The sequence below is a fragment of the Cannabis sativa genome, chromosome 8 (genome assembly GCF_029168945.1).
Source record: "Cannabis sativa cultivar Pink pepper isolate KNU-18-1 chromosome 8, ASM2916894v1, whole genome shotgun sequence".
Taxonomy (NCBI): domain Eukaryota; kingdom Viridiplantae; phylum Streptophyta; class Magnoliopsida; order Rosales; family Cannabaceae; genus Cannabis; species Cannabis sativa.
Genome location: NC_083608.1, coordinates 17,277,594 through 17,296,048, shown reverse-complemented (window position 1 = coordinate 17,296,048; position 18,455 = coordinate 17,277,594). Strand labels below are relative to the sequence as shown.

General features: G+C 38.7%; 2 protein-coding genes across 2 annotated transcripts; one reads left to right on the top strand and one right to left on the bottom strand.

The window, feature by feature from the left end:
* The first annotated feature begins 10,961 nt into the window (after positions 1-10,961).
* On the top strand, positions 10,962-13,595 carry LOC115701548 (bifunctional nitrilase/nitrile hydratase NIT4B). Its single transcript, XM_030629364.2, has 5 exons — positions 10,962-11,682; positions 12,162-12,338; positions 12,432-12,725; positions 12,819-13,103; positions 13,184-13,595. Exons 1-5 carry the CDS (start codon positions 11,235-11,237, stop codon positions 13,327-13,329), a joined length of 1,350 nt encoding a protein of 449 aa, XP_030485224.2. The 5' UTR covers positions 10,962-11,234; the 3' UTR covers positions 13,330-13,595.
* A 1,082-nt stretch (positions 13,596-14,677) lies between these two features.
* Positions 14,678-18,077, bottom strand: LOC115701546 (uncharacterized protein At5g41620). The gene is made up of 3 exons (XM_030629362.2): positions 17,253-18,077; positions 16,661-16,783; positions 14,678-16,478 (listed from the first exon to the last, which is right to left on the bottom strand). The coding sequence occupies exons 1-3, from the start codon at positions 17,715-17,717 to the stop codon at positions 15,054-15,056; spliced, it is 2,013 nt and encodes a 670-aa protein (XP_030485222.2). The 5' UTR covers positions 17,718-18,077; the 3' UTR covers positions 14,678-15,053.
* Between the last annotated feature and the right edge of the window lie 378 nt (positions 18,078-18,455).

Below are 18,455 nucleotides of genomic sequence, written 5' to 3'. Positions count from 1 at the left end.
ACTGATATGATAATCTACAACAGAGTTTACTTGCATTTGGAGAAGTGCTATGTTCTTTCCAGAGCATTGGTTAAAGTAAAGCTCAGGTTGGATGCATGGAGTATGCATCGGAAGGGACCGATATTGAACTTTGACTTAGATTTATTAAACTTACCGTAATATCTATTCAAGTCAATATCGCCTAGTTGATCCTAGATCAAATGTTCTTAATCCTGTTATGATTAGGCTCAATCTTGAAAGGCTATTTGTGTTCTTTGATTTGTTAGTTAAGCCTACTTTTAGGTCAGGGTGATACGTACATTTTGGGAACACGGTAGTGCAATTGAGTGGGAGCGCTAGCATAAACAGGGAATCTATAGCTTCTATCTGGCGAATAGTAAGCAAAGGATGATCTCCTTCGAGCTTGACCAAACGAAAATAAATGGTGGAGATCTCATTTCACATAAGCTGAAATATCATTTATACGGGGTCAAGTGTTTTAAGGAATAAATACATTGTAGGGTGTAACGGTAATTTAATCCCTTTACAGTGTAGATCATTCATATAGAGGATCATTGATCACATTAGGATTATAACAATGGATAACTAATGATGTATCTATATGGTGGAACATATAGAGCATTCTATATACTGAGAGTGCAATTTTAAGTTCTATGCGTGGATTCAACGAAGAATTAATAAGTTAGTGAATTTTAGTGCTAAATTCTTGATCTACTTATTGGAAGCTCGGTTATATAGACCCATAGTCCCCCCACTAGTTGAGATAATATTGTTTGTAAGACTCATGTAATTGATTTTGATTAATCAATTATAATTCACAAATTAGACTATGTCTATTTGTGAAATTTTCACTAAGTAAGGGCGAAATTGTAAAGAAAGAGTTAATAGGGGCATATTTGTTAATTATGATACTTTGTATGGTTCAATTAATAAATATGATAAATGACAATATTATTTAATAATTATTTATAGTTATTAAATAGTTAGAATTGGCATTTAAATGGTTGAATTAGAAAATTGGCATTTTTGAGAAAATCAGATGCAGAAAAGATAAAACTGCAAAATTGCAAAAAGTGAGGCCCAAATCCACTAAGCATGGCCAGCCACTTTTGTAGGCAATTTAAACTGATATTTTCATTATTTTAATGCCAAATAATTCAAACCTAACCCTTGTGGAATGCTATAAATAGATAGTGAAGGCTTCAGGAAATTTACACTAAAATTTCACACTTAAATTTTCTATTTTTCCTTCAGAGAAAAACATGAGCCTTTCTCTCTCCCTATCTTTAGCTGCCACTTCTTCTTTCTCTTCCCTCTTGAATTTCGAAATCCTTAGTGTATGAGTAGTGCCCACACACAGCAAGTGATACATCAATCATAGTGAGGAAGATCGTGAAGAAAGATCATCAGCAAAGGAGTTTCAGCATCAAAGATTCAGAGAAAGAGATCCAGGTTCAGATATTGATAATGCTCTGCTACAGAAAGGAATCAAGGGCTAGATATCTGAACGGAAGGAGTCATTTAATTTCGCTGCACCCAATGTAAGGTTTCCTAAACTTTATATGTGTTTATTTCATCGTTTTAGAAAGTTCATATTTAGGGTGTTAATCAACAAACTTGTGAGTAGATCTAAGATCCTGGTAAAATAAATTCCAACAGCAACTCCAACATCTCATAACTCAGAACGTGCATTGGATCAGACACGTACTTTCTCAGCATGGAAACATGAAATACATTATGCACTGCTGACAATGAAGGAGGTAAGGCTAAACGGTAAGCAACTTGTCCAACTTTCTCCAAAATTTCAAAAGGTCCAATAAACCTAGGGCTCAACTTGCCTTTCTTTCCAAAACTTCTGATCCCTTTCATTGGGGACACTCGTAGAAAGACATGATCACCAGGATGAAGTGTAACATCTCGTCACTTGGGATCTGCATAACTTTTCTGCCTGCTTTGAGAAGCAAGCATTCGAGCTTTAATCTTGTCTATTGCTTCATTTGTTTTCTGGACCAACTCAGGGCCTAAGTATTTCCGTTCTCTAGTTTCGTCCCAATGAATTGGTGAACGACATTTCCTACCATAGAGCAGCTCATAAGGAGGCATTCCTATGGTACTTTGATAGCTATTATTATAGGAGAATTCAATCAGAGGCAAATACTTACTCCATGACCCTCCAAAGTCCATGACACGAGCTCGTAACAAATCTTCAAGAATTTGAATAGTTCGCTCAGATTGCCCATCTGTTTGAGGATGAAAGGTCGTGCTGAATTTCAAATTAGTTCCCATAGCCTTCTGCAAACTCACCCAAAACTTCGATGTAAATTTAGGGTCTCTATCTGAAACGATAGATTTCGGTACTCCATGAAGACGAACAATTTCTTTCACATACAAATCAGCATACTGATCCACTGAATAGGTTACCTTAACAGGTAAGAAATGTGCAGACTTTGTAAAGCGATCCACTACAACCCAAACTGAGTCGTACATTCCTGTGGTTCTAGGCAAGCCAACCACAAAGTCCATTGCAATGTCTTCCCATTTCCATTCTGGAAGTGTTAATGGCTGAAGTAATCCTGCCGGTCGTTGATGTTCAGCTTTAATTTGTTGACAGGTTAAACACTTAGTGACATAATCTACCAAATCCCTCTTCATCCCTACCACCAAAAATAGGGTTTTAGATCTTGATACATTTTGGTGGTTCCCGGATGCAATGAGTAAGGGGTAGTATGAGCTTCTTCCAGAATTTCTTTCTTAAGTTCATTGATATCAGGGACACACACTCGTGCTTTAAACAATAGCATTCCACTTTCAGAAGTTGAAAAGTCTTTAGCTTTGCCCGCTAAGACATCTTCTCGAATCTTAACCAATTCAGAATCTTCCATTTGGGCCACTCTGATTCTTTCCAACAAGTCTGACTGAAGTGTCAGATTAAATAATCTCTCAGTCACCAATTCAATGTTTGCCCTAGTCATCTCTGAGGCTAACTGAGGAGAAATCATGACCATGTTGGATATCTGATCCGGTCCCTTTCTGCTTAAGGCATCTACCACCACATTTGCCTTTCCAGGATGATACAGGATTTCACAGTCATAGTCTTTTACCAACTCTAACCACCTTCTCTGCCTCATGTTCAGATCCTTCTGAGTGAAAAAGTACTTGAGACTCTTGTGGTCAGTATAGATCTCACACTTTTCACCATATAAGTAATGTCGCCAAATTTTCAAGGCGAACACCACTGCTACAAGTTCTAGGTCGTGAGTTGGGTAACACTGCTCATAATCTTTTAATTGCCGGGAAGCATAAGCTATGACTTTATCTGCTTGCATTAACACACAGCCTAAACCCTGTCTTGATGCATCACAATACACCACAAACGTTTCTTGATCAGATGGCAATGCTAGAACAGGACCTGTAATTAACCGTTGCTTCAGCTCTTGGAAGCTTTTCTCACACATATCTGACCAAACAAAGCGTTGATTCTTCCTAGTTAACTCGGATAACGGCATCGCAATTTTGGAAAATCCTTCCACAAAACGCCGATAATAACCCGCTAACCCGAGAAAACTTCGAATTTCAGTGACTGTTTTAGGTCTAGGCCAATTCTTCACCGCCTCAATCTTCCTTGGATCAACCATAATCCCGTCTTTCCCAACAATATGCCCTAGAAAGGACACTTGTGACAGCCAGAACTCACACTTTTTGAACTTTGCATAGAGTTTATGATCTCTAAGTCGCTGCAGAACCATTCGAAGATGTTGTTCATGTTCTGCTTCAGACCGAGAGTATACAAGAATATCGCCGATAAATACAATTACAAAATTATCGAGGAAATCCTTGAATACCCTATTCATGAGATCCATAAAGGCTGCCGGTGCATTTGTTAACCCAAAAGACATAACCAGGAACTCATAATGACCATACCTGGTTCGGAAAGCTGTTTGTGGAATATCCTCTTCTCGAATTCTCAACTGATGATACCCAGACCTCAAGTCAATCTTAGAGAATACCGTTTTGCCCTGAAGTTGATCAAACAAATCATCAATTCTAGGCAGAGGATATTTATTCTTAATGGTTAATTTATTCAGCTCCCGATAATCGATACACATCCGAAGAGTTCCATCTTTCTTCTTCACAAATAGCACTGGGGCTCCCCAAGGTGACACACTAGGCCGAGTAAACCCTAGATCCAACATCCCTTGGAGTTGTATCTTCAATTCTTTTAATTCAGCAGGTGCCATTCGATAGGGTGCCTTTGAAACAGGTTCTGCTCCAGGAATTAAATCAATGATGAAATCTATCTCCCGCTGAGGTGGTAATCCAGGCAATTCCTCTGGAAACACATCCAGGAATTCCTTAACCACTTTAACCTCTTCAGGTCCAAGTAACACGGGTTTACTGGAATCCACTACCACTGCAAGGAATCCAACACATCCACTACGTAACAAATCCCTAGCTTTTAATGCAGAGATTCTTGGAACACGAGAACCTTGGACCGAACCAACAAAAACAAAAGGTTCCTCATTCTCCGGTTCAAAAGTCACCATTTTCCGTTTACAATCAATACTAGCAGAGTATTTGGACAAAAAGTCCATACCAAGTATAATATCAAATTCGGCCAATGGTAACTCCACAAGATCAGCATTCAATTCTCTATCTTCAATTCTAATTAGCACAGATCTAACCCACTTTCTTGAAATAATTAATTCTCCAGTAGGCAACAGGGTTCCAAACCCCGTCTCAAGAATATCACTAGGTCTATCAAACTGATCAAGGAGTCTTGATGACACATAAGATCGAGTAGCCCCCGAATCAAATAAAACAGTATAAACAAAACCGTTGATTAGAAGCTGACCTGTAACTACAGAAGGGCTGGCAGCAGCATCAGCCTGAGTTATAGCAAATACACGAGCAGGTGCAGGCACAGGTTTGACCTCAGGCTTTAGTTCTTCTTTCTTCAACTGAGGACAGTCTTTCCTAAGATGTCCCACTGAACCACACTGAAAGCAGGCTCTCCGGTTACAAGTCTCGAGGTGATGCTTCTTACAACGCGGGCACTCAGGATAGGAGTAAGTTTGACGTCCTCCTTTGTTCTGGTTTCCTCGAAACCTTATACTTTGCCCTGAAGTTCCCAAAGATGGAAAAGTTCTTTTCTTTTGCTCAAAAGTGGATTCTCCACTTTCCTTTCCTGGACCCAAAATAGGGATAGTAGTGGTCCCACCAACACCAAGAGGCTCTCGGGTTTCTTGCAAAAACTTAACTGCTCCTTCAGCTCGAAGAGCCTTGTCAACCATTTCTGCATAAGTTGTAGTATCATTTGTTGCAATAACCATGTCATGCTTGATCTTGGCATTCAGCCCAGCCAAATACTTTTCCTTCTTGCTAAAGTCTGTTGGTACAATTCCGGAGGCTAGCTTGGCCAAGCGATCAAACTTGGTTGTATATTTAGTCACTGACATACCCTCGCCTTGTACCAACTCAACAAATTCCTTTCGCTTTGCACTGCGGACCACCTCATTATAATATTTGGCATTGAATAAATCCCAGAATTCCTCCCAGGTCATTCTGGTAACATCTCTGGTGAGGGATACCATCTCCCACCAAATTAGGGCATCCTCTTGAAATTGAAACGTGGCACATGCCACTCTGTCATTTCCGACCACTCCCATGAAATTCAATATTCTTTCGATAACGGTCAACCACTGTTTAGCTTTTAAAACATCAAGGCCTCCCAGAAACACTGGAGGTGCCTGCTTCCTGAATCTCTCATATAATGGCTCCATACGGTTACCAGCAACATGTTGCTCAGCTGGCACCGCAGGGGCTGCAGAAACCGCAGCAGGCGGTTGCAGGGGAGGCTCAACAGGAGCACCCCGTTGCCTGAGTTGTCGGATCTCTTCTTCTTGTTGCTCAATTCTAGTTTGCATCTCAGTAAACCTTTGTTTCCAATCAACCGGGGCCTGAGGGGGATTCTCTTGTCCACCTCTCGGGACACGACCGCGGCCTCTACTGCGTCCACGGGGGTTTTGGGGATTTCTACCACCCCGACCACCTCCGGTCTCAACCATTTCTCCCTGGCTTTGAACGTTTCGCTGGGCGTCCATTATTAGGACTTAGCCTGCGAACCCACAAGGCACGAAGGTCAGACAGTGGTCAAAATATTTTCAAGACCGCAATTAGGGTTTTATAACATCTATTTAATCATATATACAACATATCTTAAAACAGTTTGCAAAAAGAAGTAAAGCCTACGGAACCGTGAGTTGAGCTCGACACTGGCCTTGATTGTACATATCTTGACAGTCTTCAGTGAACAACTTGGTGGCTCTGATACCAAACTGTAACGCCCGTATTTTATATTTTTAAACTCAGAAGATAATTTAATATATTCCATAACTTAATACCTATAAGGGTCGGGATCCCGAGTATCAAAATACAACTTCAAAGTATTTTACTAAAACATACTTATATATATATTTTTAAAGATTTGCAGACATGCATCTCCAAAATACAGACTCAAAATAGTAAAAGACCGAAACCCTCCAGGTTGCACTGCCGCGATATGTACAATCACTGTCGAGCCCTATCTCACTGTTCCTCCAGCTTTGCTTTTCCTTTACCTACACAAGGTAGCAAACTGATGAGTCAACGGACTCAGTAAGATATGCAAGAAATATATATAAATAAAGCAATGCCGGCTTTATGATTAAGCCGCCCTGAGCTCAATAATCAAGCTCAGCAAATGGTTAAGAACGTTCTTAAGGGTAGTACGACTACTGTACCAATTGCACTAAAGTACACATTCTGTACTCGTGTTGGTAGAGCCCTAACTGTACTCCCAGAAACTACTAAGTATTGTACCACAGACACAACGTACCCCCTGGTACTTGTGTTGGTAACACTGTAACCAGACAATTATGTCACACTGTACTAACACTCTTAAATCACATTCATTTAGCGTTAGTAGTGTAAAACATCCAAAATAAACATATATTCATATATATATATATTCTTACGATATCTTACCTCGTTCCGTGCTCAAGTGTGCCGGTCAGCCTGAGTGGAAACGCAGCTCAACGTTTTACAGGGCCCTAAACCATAATGTTCAAAATTCGATGAGAGACAAGCTAAAACACTTATCGGGGATTTAAAATACAAACTAAGCTTAACCCTATCGATAAATAGGATGCCAACACCCTAAATTACGCAAAAACGGGAAAAACTAGGGCTCGGGAAAAAGCCCCAACCGGCAGACCGGTTCCCAACCGGAACCCCAAATCCTGGGTACCAACCGGTCGACCGGTTGCTAGAGGCTTCCTAGAACCGGTCGACCGGTTCATAGCTGGAAACCTCAAAACCGATCCCCACATCACAATTCAATCCCAAACTTTGTAATAACCTCTAGAATACCTGCATACACTACACTAAACCAATCCCAACCAACAGAACTCATCAAATCAAACAAAATCTCAATCCACCATTAGAGAGCTAGGTTTGAGTTTTCAAACTCAATCCTTGCCAAAACCTTGATATAATCCACAAAGATAACTCAAAGCAATTTAAACTATCACCAACAAGCTCCAGAACTACAATTAGAGTAACAATTATACACACAGCACAAAAAATCCCAAAATTCAAGCTTAAAACCTAACTTATGCTTACTAAAATAAAAATAGGAAAGCTAGGAATCTTTACCTTAGGTTGAATCTTCTTTTTCAGGTTTACACACTATAATTTCCAGCAGTAAAATTCCTTCTTGCTGGTTCTTTAGGGTGCACGACAAAGAGAGAAAGAGAGAGATGCTTTCTCTTAAGGTTTTCTAAGTTCCTTCTCCTTTAAGCAAAGCAAAATGAATTTCTTTTCTTTCTTTTTTTTTTTAAAAAAACTAAACCCTCATAATCAGCTATAGACAATTCCAAATAAGACAAATAAAGTCTTACCCAAAAGACCTTTTTGCCCTCAACTTATATCAAACATTCAAGTCACCCAAGGGTAGTTTAGGCATTATACAAGTCCCGACCAATTACAACACCTCTAAAACCCAACAATAACATCCTGATAAAATATTCTAAACATATAAACGCGACTCTCTAAAAGCCCAACGTTGCTTTCCACAGCTTCCGAACACAACACAGAAATTAGGTAATTAACATACAGTAGCATAAAAACTTAAATGAACTCAATTAAATTCCCATAATTGTATTTTATTAATAATAAAAAAATCTCATACATAAACCCTAATTATTTAATAATTCAAGGTATTAACCATATGCGGTCTTTACAATCAGTGTTCTCACGAACACTCCTAGTCCACGGGGCCACGCCCAGAGAATGAAATCAATTAATAAAGTATCAAAATTACAAAGACAATTGACTTAAACAAGTTTAGACTCCCTCTAAAGTATTGCCGCAATCCTTTGTAATCCACTTTATGAATCTGACTTCTTGAAACACCTTTAAGCCCGAACTCCCTTCGTCTTTGAAGTGTGAGTGCTTACTTCCTCCCGAAGTAAGGCTTCAATAAGTCTTCTCCCGAAGACCAAGTGCTTACTTCCTCCCGAAGTAAGGCTTTATCAAGTCTTCTCCCGAAGACCAAGTGCTTACTTTCTCCCGAAGTAAGGCTTTATCAAGTCTTCTCCCGAAGACCAATCTCTTGTTCAGTCAAGTAATTCTTCACAACCTCTAAGATAGAGTAAGAATAGAAATAAACAACTAGAACCTAGATGAACAACTAGGCTCTCACAAAACAAAGAAACACTCGTCTCTCAAAAAGATAAATGCAAAAAATGATTAATGGAAGAGTTAATTTGAATGGTTGCTCTCTAGGCTCTATTTATAGATCATAGAAACCAAAGAGGCAACCACAAGTTCGAATCTACAGCTGTACAAAAACTTTCCTAAGAAAACACGATCTGCTACATCAGAATTAGAGGCTGACGCAGCAGATCACACCAGAATCGGGAAACTTGCTAAAATCGGGTCCGATCTTCTATCAATGCTTGATTCCTGCCAAAAACATATTAGATATTCTGATTGTATCAAGATACAATCGAAATCAAAAAGGAAAAGGCAATAATCAAAGTTTCCCTAAAAAAGACAACTTTCCAAAAGAGAATTTCTTCTCTTTTAAGAAGTTTTCAACAAAGGAAAGTTCAGCTGAAAGTGCAACTTTCCTAACAAGGAAAAGAGCAACTACAATCCGGATTTATAAGGCAAGAAATCGAAAAATGAATGCACACCAATCTTACCATAAAAGGAAAAATTATTTTGTCAACTAACTTGCCAAAAAAGGACTTTACAAAATGTTCTTCACGTGTAATTCAGATGGATGTCATGTCACTCTGTGCAAATTTTGGGATAACATTTGCCCTTCAAGTACGTGTGGGAACTCTTTGCTCGAACATGGACTTATTCTATCACTAAGCTTGTCGGATGGGTGACACGTGTTCAGTACGTGTACCATTCTTGATCCAATACAGCTGAATGAAAAAGTGAAAATTTGAGTGCCTCTTCAGTAATGGGGCATTTAATGCCTCGTCTTGAAATTTGGACTTCGATTGGCACAACAACAGTTATTGAATATCGCTGGCTGACATGCCCACTATAGAAAAGTTGTAGGCAGACTTAGAGGCTAAGTCAAAAATGGCAAATGACGTCTGCACATGGACTTGAGGGGACAAATGTTATCCTAATTTTTCCTACATGACGTGACATGTCCACGTGGGCAAGATTGATGCCACGTGGAGTTCAACTTGTCAACAAGAAGACCAAGTCATCGCACATAACATATCAATTGACGGGGAGTCCAAATACTTAAGCGGGACAAAGAGACAACAGATTGGCCACCTTAAGGGGTTTGGCCAAACCCCTCTGGCCAACCCTATAGCCAGCATAAGCCAACCAGCCTCCAGCAAGGGAAGGACCGACCAGCTTCTCCCCTGGTAGGCACTTGTTGTGCCTCTGCAACATCCATCCTAGATAGAACTTCAAGCTACGAATTGAGCTTCAATAAACCCATAAAAATAGGAGATAAACTTCATAATTTACCTATTCTTGGGGACTAATTAACGCATTATTTGTTTATTATTTTATAATGTAACAAATAGGTGATATCTCCTCATTTAAGGAGATATGAACCTATCATCTCTTGTAAGCTCTCCTATATAAAGAGCACAAAATTAAACCTAGTTCCCCTAAACTCTAAAGCTCTAAGTCATAAATCTTAGCTCTCTCTCTCTTCTACATGCCTCAAGCATTATAGTAGACACTAAGTTTCTCTCATCTCTCTTACTTGCCTACTAATTCTCACTATTGTAATCTTAAGAGAGCCATTCCAAAATCCACAACACTTGTGATCTTAAAAGGGGAGTAGGTCATTACTCGCTAGCTAAGGGAGTCGAACCTTTGTAAAAATATTGTATCTCTTTATTTACTTATTCTTATTGTGTACACGTGGTGATACTGATCATAAATATGACTACACTGTGAGTTGGCTAAAATCGAGGTCAACATATATATTTCACTAAATTACATCATTTGCATGTAGAAATCTCATTAAAATAGGAATTTAATTGATAAATAAAAGAGAAAAGTATCTCTGAAGAAATTCCAAATGCATTTACCTTGGCCGGTGTATGTGAGCTTGTTGCAAGATTGACGCAGGTCGGACGGTGCCATTTATCATGTCCGAATATTCCATCTTACTCTTCTAATCAGTTGTTTACAAATGATAAATCACTTTGGACTGTACATTATGGAGCATATTACCCGTTCATGTCATGAAATGTTCCTCACGTGTCACTCAAATGGATGTCACGTCTTTTGACATAACAAAGAATAATGTAAAAGATAAATATAATAAAAATTTTAAACATTGGAGATGTCAAAGTACTAAAAATGGAATGTGCCTCATTTTCCTATAACAATAATATAAGAAACAAGGGCAACTAATTGTTAGGTAGAGCGCCATGTCGTGTAACTTCATCAATAAACGACACCTAATTCCATGGAATACTAATAACACCATTGGACTTCGACTCTGAAATTTCTTTAGTCAATCTGCAACATTTCTGCAACTGTTGTTACTGACTGTATATTGTTGTGTCAGCCTTAGGCTTAAAAGCAACCCCCACAATTTATCCAACAGATTGCAAATAATCACCTTTCTTCTTCTTCTTCTTCTTCTCCTTCTCCTTTTAGTACCTCTCTCACTCTTTCTTTCCTTTCTTGACACCACAATGGACACTAATCAACCCATAACCACCACAGCCACGGCTCCTCCTGGGATTAGCGAGGGAGAGGAGCACCCTCATTTGCCGATTCAAGTCCAGATACAACAGCCAGGACCGCTGCAACGGCGTCGTGTAAAGGGGGTCGACAGGCATTCCAAAGTCGACGGTCGTCACAGGCGGGTCAGAATACCAGCCACGTGTTGCCCTGGTATCTTTCGACTGACCCGAGAACTGGGTCATCGTTCTGATGGGGAGACCATTCAGTGGCTCCTCACCCAGGTCCGACCAGACCTTGTTCTTCCTCTGAAACCTTCCTCCAAGACTCGAACACCGAAATCGAATCATTCCGTTAATTCCGTAAATGGGCTTAACGACGTGGTCGTCCCGAGGCCGGTGGTGAGGGTTACCGTCGTTCAGGCTTCCACTGTGTTCTATGACACCCCAGCTACGCTAGGTACACTGTTCACTTCACCATTTCAACTAACCAAATGGGAATTTTTCACGGGTTAAACGGTGATTGTTTGTGGGATTTGGTGATTTTGTCAATTTCCTTCCTTTTTGTTCAATTTTTTTTTTCTTTTTTGTGGGACCAGATTTTCTTAGAAGCCAAACAAATATTTCTTTCATACAAAATTGGGTCCCTCCCACTTAATGGCGCATACATATAAATTCCAGTTCTTTGATGTCCCACCATTTTCATTGTACCCTTCATTGCAAGTTTGTTATTTGTTTTTAGTACTATTTTGTACTTAATATACATGTAAACATGAACAGGTTTTGAGTATAGGATTTTGCTTTTGTCATCTTTCTGGTCTTTTATTCTCATCTCTGAAATTTAGTATGTACATGATGATGTTCAATGCAAGAGTAGTAAAATTACCACTTGGTCTAGTTTATCTTCGTTTCTATTTACTGACTTGTTGTTGTTGGCAGATAAAGCAGAAAGACTTGTTGCTAGTTCTGCTGCATACGGATCACAATTAGTTGTATTTCCTGAAGCCTTTGTTGGAGGTTATCCACATAGTGTGATGTTTAATGCTATGAAAGAAAGCCATTTAGAGGATAACAATGAGTATCAAAAGTATTATGCCTCAGCTATTAGTGTGCCTGGTGAATTGTCTTTATCCTATAACAATTTAAGCTTTTTCTATAGAATGTGACAATTGCTTTATTCACCTTATGCAACTCTGATGTTTGATACAGGTCCTGAAGTTGATCAGCTTGCAAGCATTGCTGAGAAATATCGGGTTCATCTAGTAATAGGAGTAGTGGAGAGAGTTGAATTGGTTCTCTTTAGCACAGTTCTGTTTTTTGATGCCATGGGCCAATTTCTTGGCAAATATCGCAAGTTACTGCCATTGTCGTCTGATTCTGCTGTATGGTGTGGTGGAGAGAAATCTTCACTGCCCGTATATGAAACTACGATTGGAAAAATCGGTGGACTTATATGTTGGGACAACAGAATGCCACATTTAAGAACTGAATTGTATGCCAAAGGTAAACTCTTTTACAATCACAATCCGCTTTCGATCAAAATAATGGTTACAAATATACATGACTAGCATGTAACCTGTGTAAGTATCATTATAGGTATCGAAATATATTGTGCACCAACAGCAGAAGCAAGAGATGTATGGAGAGCATCAATGACACATATTGCCTTGGAAGGTGGTTGCTTTGTTTTATCTGCAAATCAGTTTTGCTTAAGGAAAGACTATCCAATGCCTCCAGAAGAATACACATCTGGCGACTCAAATGGCGATGCATCTTTAGATACTGTTGTCTGTTCCGGGGGAAGTCTTATAGTTTCTCCATCAGGAACCATTTTGGCAGGACCAAATTACCAAGGGGAATCCCTTATCTCAGCTGATCTAGGTATCTCATTCTCTCTTTAATGTACATCTTTAGACATTTGAGATACTATCTTTTGACTAATTTTTGAATGATACTTCCAGATCTTAGTGAGATTGCTCGAGCGAAATTAGAATTCAGCGGAGGGGAACGTACTGCTCAACCAAACAATGGTAACTTTGCAAAGAAAGATGATGAAGATTTGTTTCTCTGTTCTGTGAAAGTGGAAGTTGGTGATGATGAACTGTAATATAAATTTGATTTAGTAGATTATGCCTACTGTAAGTCATATTGTAGAGTCTTTGGGCTAACTTTAGTGCCTGGTGTATAATGAATGCCACTCATTCTGATTTTTTTAAGGTTCAACATAATAGGGCAGTTGATGGTTTTCCCCCTAAGGCTTCAGGATATTGTTTCTGTGCATCTTTTTGTGTGCAGTCAATGGGATAGGAAGGAATTACTATGTTTTTAATCTAAACTCCTTGAGCATATTTTACGAGTTATTTTCCTTTTCTATTTCTGGTAGTTCATTTCCCTTTTTGGCTTTCCAAATGACAAAAATGACTGTTTATCTTGTATACTTTTCCAATAGATTTTTGGTTTGTGATCTTTTTCTTAGGGCAACTCTAATGGAGGCAATCTTATTTGGTGCTTGTTGGACACATATATAAATTGGTTTGGGGGTGCACACTTTTACTTTTACTTGTTGGACACATATAGAAATTGCTTAGGGCAACTCCAATGAAAGCATTGGACTCCACAAATTAAAAAACAATGTCCATACATATAAATAGAGTATTTCTATCAGGTACCAGTGGTAAAGTGACGTTTTACGATTAGTTAGTGATATTCTGTGAAAGTTATTTTTTTTTTAAGTTATATTGGACCAGATATTTAACTACACCAATAGCGATATGAAACCGAGAAGGATGCTAAACACTAGTGGTATCTTTTAGCAATTCTTATATAAATATTAGTTGGATGCAGGTTCTAACTGTAGGTATTTTTTTTGTCTTTTCTCTATAAAATAATAATAATATTTTATGAGACTATTTAGCTCCACTTACGGATAAACAGATATTTCCATTGGAGTTGGCCTGGTAAGTTGATTTTGTAATGGTAGCGTAGCCATTATTAGCCTATGAAATGTGAAACCCTTGAACAGCTGAGAGCCAAAATACATTCCAAACTTTACACCTCATTATTTGCATAATGATAATGAGAGCCAAATGGTTTGTCTCCTTTCCTCATTCAGCGACCAATTACATTAAAGTAGAGGCAAGCCTGCTCCAATGGAATGATTGTCGCCATTGAATTATGATAGACAGCTGATGACTCTTTTGAGAAGTTTACTCCCTCATCTCATTGGATTTTTTTAGTTGTCATTTTATCACTTTACCCTTGAAAGGGTCTCTCATAAGCACCAACAAATGGGATTTGGTATAAAGATGGTTGGGGAAAATCGAAATGACCTTTTGATGTCTTGTCTTCAATATCTTTTTTTTTTCTTTTTAAAGATGGTTAAACTACTTTCTTTTCTTCTGGTTTGAAATTTAAATTTCTAATAAAAAGCCCAAGAAACAGCTTTTACAAGCAAATTATGCAAATTTAGTACTTTAATAAGAGGAACAAACACACATGAGGTCAAATATTGAGTACTTCTAGCAATATTCATCTCAATAATACTAGAAGTTTTTGTACATAAGGGGAATTTGCTAAATTAGCAAAGCTTTCTACAATAAATCTACAAGCACGGCATGTGTAATTGAAATAGAGCAGTAAACGGGCAGCTGAGTGCGCTGCGACCAAGATGCTCTTAAGATATCAAAAAACAAAAGCATCTACCAATGAAAGAAAAGATCTCAACATTGACTGCCTTTGTGTCTCTGTGTATAGATCTTACATTAAAGTCAAAGACAGCCACCTAATCCTTTTGCAGATAGAATGGAATGGCATGCCTAAGAAGAGCATTTCTCATCTTTTAGATTTTCTAGTGATTAGGCCTTCGCCTCTGGCTTCCATTAGTCGTGTTCTTGATCCATTTCCCTGAACCACGGCAGTCCTCTCCAGAACTGAATTGGTAGAATCTCTAGATGTGCGTGGTTGTCCCCATTGCCGTGTTGGACTAGCATGAACTCCTGCAGGTCCCAATCGAGATCCGGACAAAATTTGGTCTCGAAGACCCTTTGAAGATTTGTATCCATACATTTCATCCCCATAACCTTTTCCTTGCAAGTGCCTCTCTATTTCAGAAAATCTGTCCCAATCAATCCCATCTCCTGATGTTTGAAGCTTTTCACTTGGGATACGAAGCTCCACTCCATCTGATGTGCTCCTTTGTAGTGAAGTAGTACTTTTTCTTGGTGCTTTCCCAGATGTGGACTTCCTCTCTTTAATTTCTTCTTGATCAATTAGAGCCTTTCTTGAATCACGAGCAGCCCCAAGTATATGAGGCCAGTTGTAGTTCTTGTTATTGTTATCCATGTTCAATTCTATTGAATGAAGATCACTTTCAGCCAAATCCTCCTCACATTCCGCTCCATCAACTACTTCACTCCCATCATCATCTTTTAGTTCTTTCTGTTGCAAACCAAAACGAGTTGCAGCAATATAAGCTTCGAGCTCTTCATCATTTGGATAAGTGATGCCACGCCCTTTGTCCTTGCTTCTTTTAGTTCCTAAAAATACTTCAAGTTGATTCCTCAAATTATCAACAGCTGCATTCTTCTCCTCAAGCTGATGTTTTGCTTCAGAGAGTTTCATATGAACTCTTTCCTCCCGCAACATATCAGCTAGTTGCATCATCTCCCTTTCCTTCTCAACCTCTTCACAAACTTTTGCAGATTCTCTCTTTAGTTCCTCTGCTTCAGCTTTATCTTCATCAATATCTCTGGCTAATTCATCACAAACTTGTTCCATTATCTCTCTAGCTCTCTTTTCCGTTTCAAGTTCTTTCACTACCTTAAGAAGGGAAGACTTTGTCTCTGACAATTCTTTTCCAAGTTTTTTGTTTAAGCTCTCGGATCTTCTTCTCAGCTTCCTCTCCACCTCTAGCTCTCCCACTACAGATTCAATAGCAGCCTCAACCAGTTCCTGCTCCTTGTTTTTCCATGCTGCCTTTTCTTCAGCAAAACACTTCATAATGTAGTTAATCTCATTCTGATCAGATCGGTGTTCTTGTATAAATTGATTGACCTGCATACGAGCCCTCTCCAGCTCAGCATGTAAAGCTGAAATCAGTGACATGCTTGAAGAAGGTCTATCTTCATGACCCCAAATGCGGTTGATAATTTTTAGCAACTCCTTAGATGTCATCAAAGCATTACTAACATCTTTAAGTCGAGTCTTGACACCACCAGTGGATGCAGTAGGAGTCTGAGCTCTGGATCTAGTCTCAACCTGTATTAATAAGACAATCAGGCAACAAGTTCGGCAATTAACATCTTCTACAATTTACTCATAAAAGAAAGGAAATACTTCATACTACATTACTCAATCGAAATACGAATAAAAAATAAGTGCGAATAAAGATAGAAGGGTAACCAATTCACAGAATCAAACAGATTATTAACTTGAAGTACCTCCATTAAGCTGGCATTGCTGAGTGAATCCAACCCTCCGGCATGACGTTCTGTAACTCTAAGCCTATGAGAAACAGATGGAGTTCTTCTATGGCGACTACCAGTTCCAGATCGATCAATCCTCTACATGTCAAATTCATCATAAGTAAGTAAATAAAATGTTAATATTCAACATCAACACCATCATAATCATATAACGACAAAGATAAGAAACACAAACAGGATAGTATTGATCATGACTTGCAATAACATGGCCCCAAATGATTCTTATTTAAGTTTTGCATCTCAGCAATAGTAGTGAACAAACCAATCATTGTGATCATATCAACTTTACTATTTATTGATAGTTCAAAACGAATCACTATATGGATTCCACGTTACTATACAACCTATAACCCGATGATCAAGGTCAAATATTTGATTTTTAAAAGTGGGGTGTGGCAGATAAATTTTAAAGAGACATTTGCCAAGTCATACTTCATGCCAGATTCCAGGACATATGGCAGAAGATTTGAATTTTCTCACTAATCAAAGACGAGTTAAATGGCTTTAAATTTAAAAGAAAAATTTAAACCATAATAAATAAGCCTACCTCGGAAACTGGACTATGGGATGGATCAGAGAGATGTGGAGGCAAAGAACCCGAATGCATAGACCTCGACATCCTCTCTCTAGCTCTGAGCTCCTTCCTAAGTCTCCTCTCGTCCGAGCCTTCTTTAACCTTCGGCGAAGGTATCTCATTCATCTCCCAGAGCGTGGCCGCAAGCTTCCTGGCCGAGACCGGAGGAAGTTGCTTGGTTTTACCGGTGCCGCCTTGCGAAGGAGGATACTTAGGCGAGTCCATGTTTCGCAATGCCGACGCGGGAGATCTCGAACAGCCCATGAGCCTCCATGTAGGCACGGGCGTAGTGGATCCACCTCTTTTCCCAACAAGAATCGCTCTCTTAAACCTGTAGTTTTGGATCACAGAGGAAGAAGAAGATGCCGAAGAAGAACACCCTCTTTTTCTGATTTTACCAGGGATCATTAAATCCATACTCAGATTCTGCCTTGGCATTATCTCAACCCCCAAAACCTAAATAAACCTCGATCTACAACACAATTAGCAAAACAGTCTTCGGAAAATCTAGATATCTTAACGTTTGATGCATGGTAATTATTGGGTTGTGATTTTGAGAAGATAAGAATTTATTTTCCCGGAAACCAAACAGGAAAGGAGAGAAAATCGAGAAAGAGATAAACAAATTTAAAAATAAAAAAAAAAAACCCTAATTTCCAAACAAAAAAAAAGTAGAGAGCTTTGATGGCTTCCACTACTACTAGTTGTAGATTTTGATCAGTACAGACTGTAAACTTGAGCGTACTGTTTCAGAATAAGGCGTGTAAAGGTCTAAAGCGAAAGGGAAAACATATGAAATAATTCTCTGCGGTCGAGACCATATGAACTCGACAGCGTGGCCATAATCAATGACTTCTGATTCGTTAGAATCTCCCGCCTTTTTTACTAATATCCGTTTTTTTTATTTTTGGACCTATCTGGTGGCGCCATTAACGACTAGGCATATGTGTGTGAAAATCAGGCGTAATTAAGGCTTAAGACAATCACATTAAAGACATTTTTGAGGGAATATTTTAGCGGAAATTGGGTGGAATTTGGGTCCCATTAAATCAATTTTTTGTTTTAAAAAAAATCAAATTGGGTCAAATATTGAATAAGATAAAATTTAGTCAAATTCATTGTAAAAATACATCATGTTATAATAATGGGAATTTTAAATTATGTATAAAATGTGAC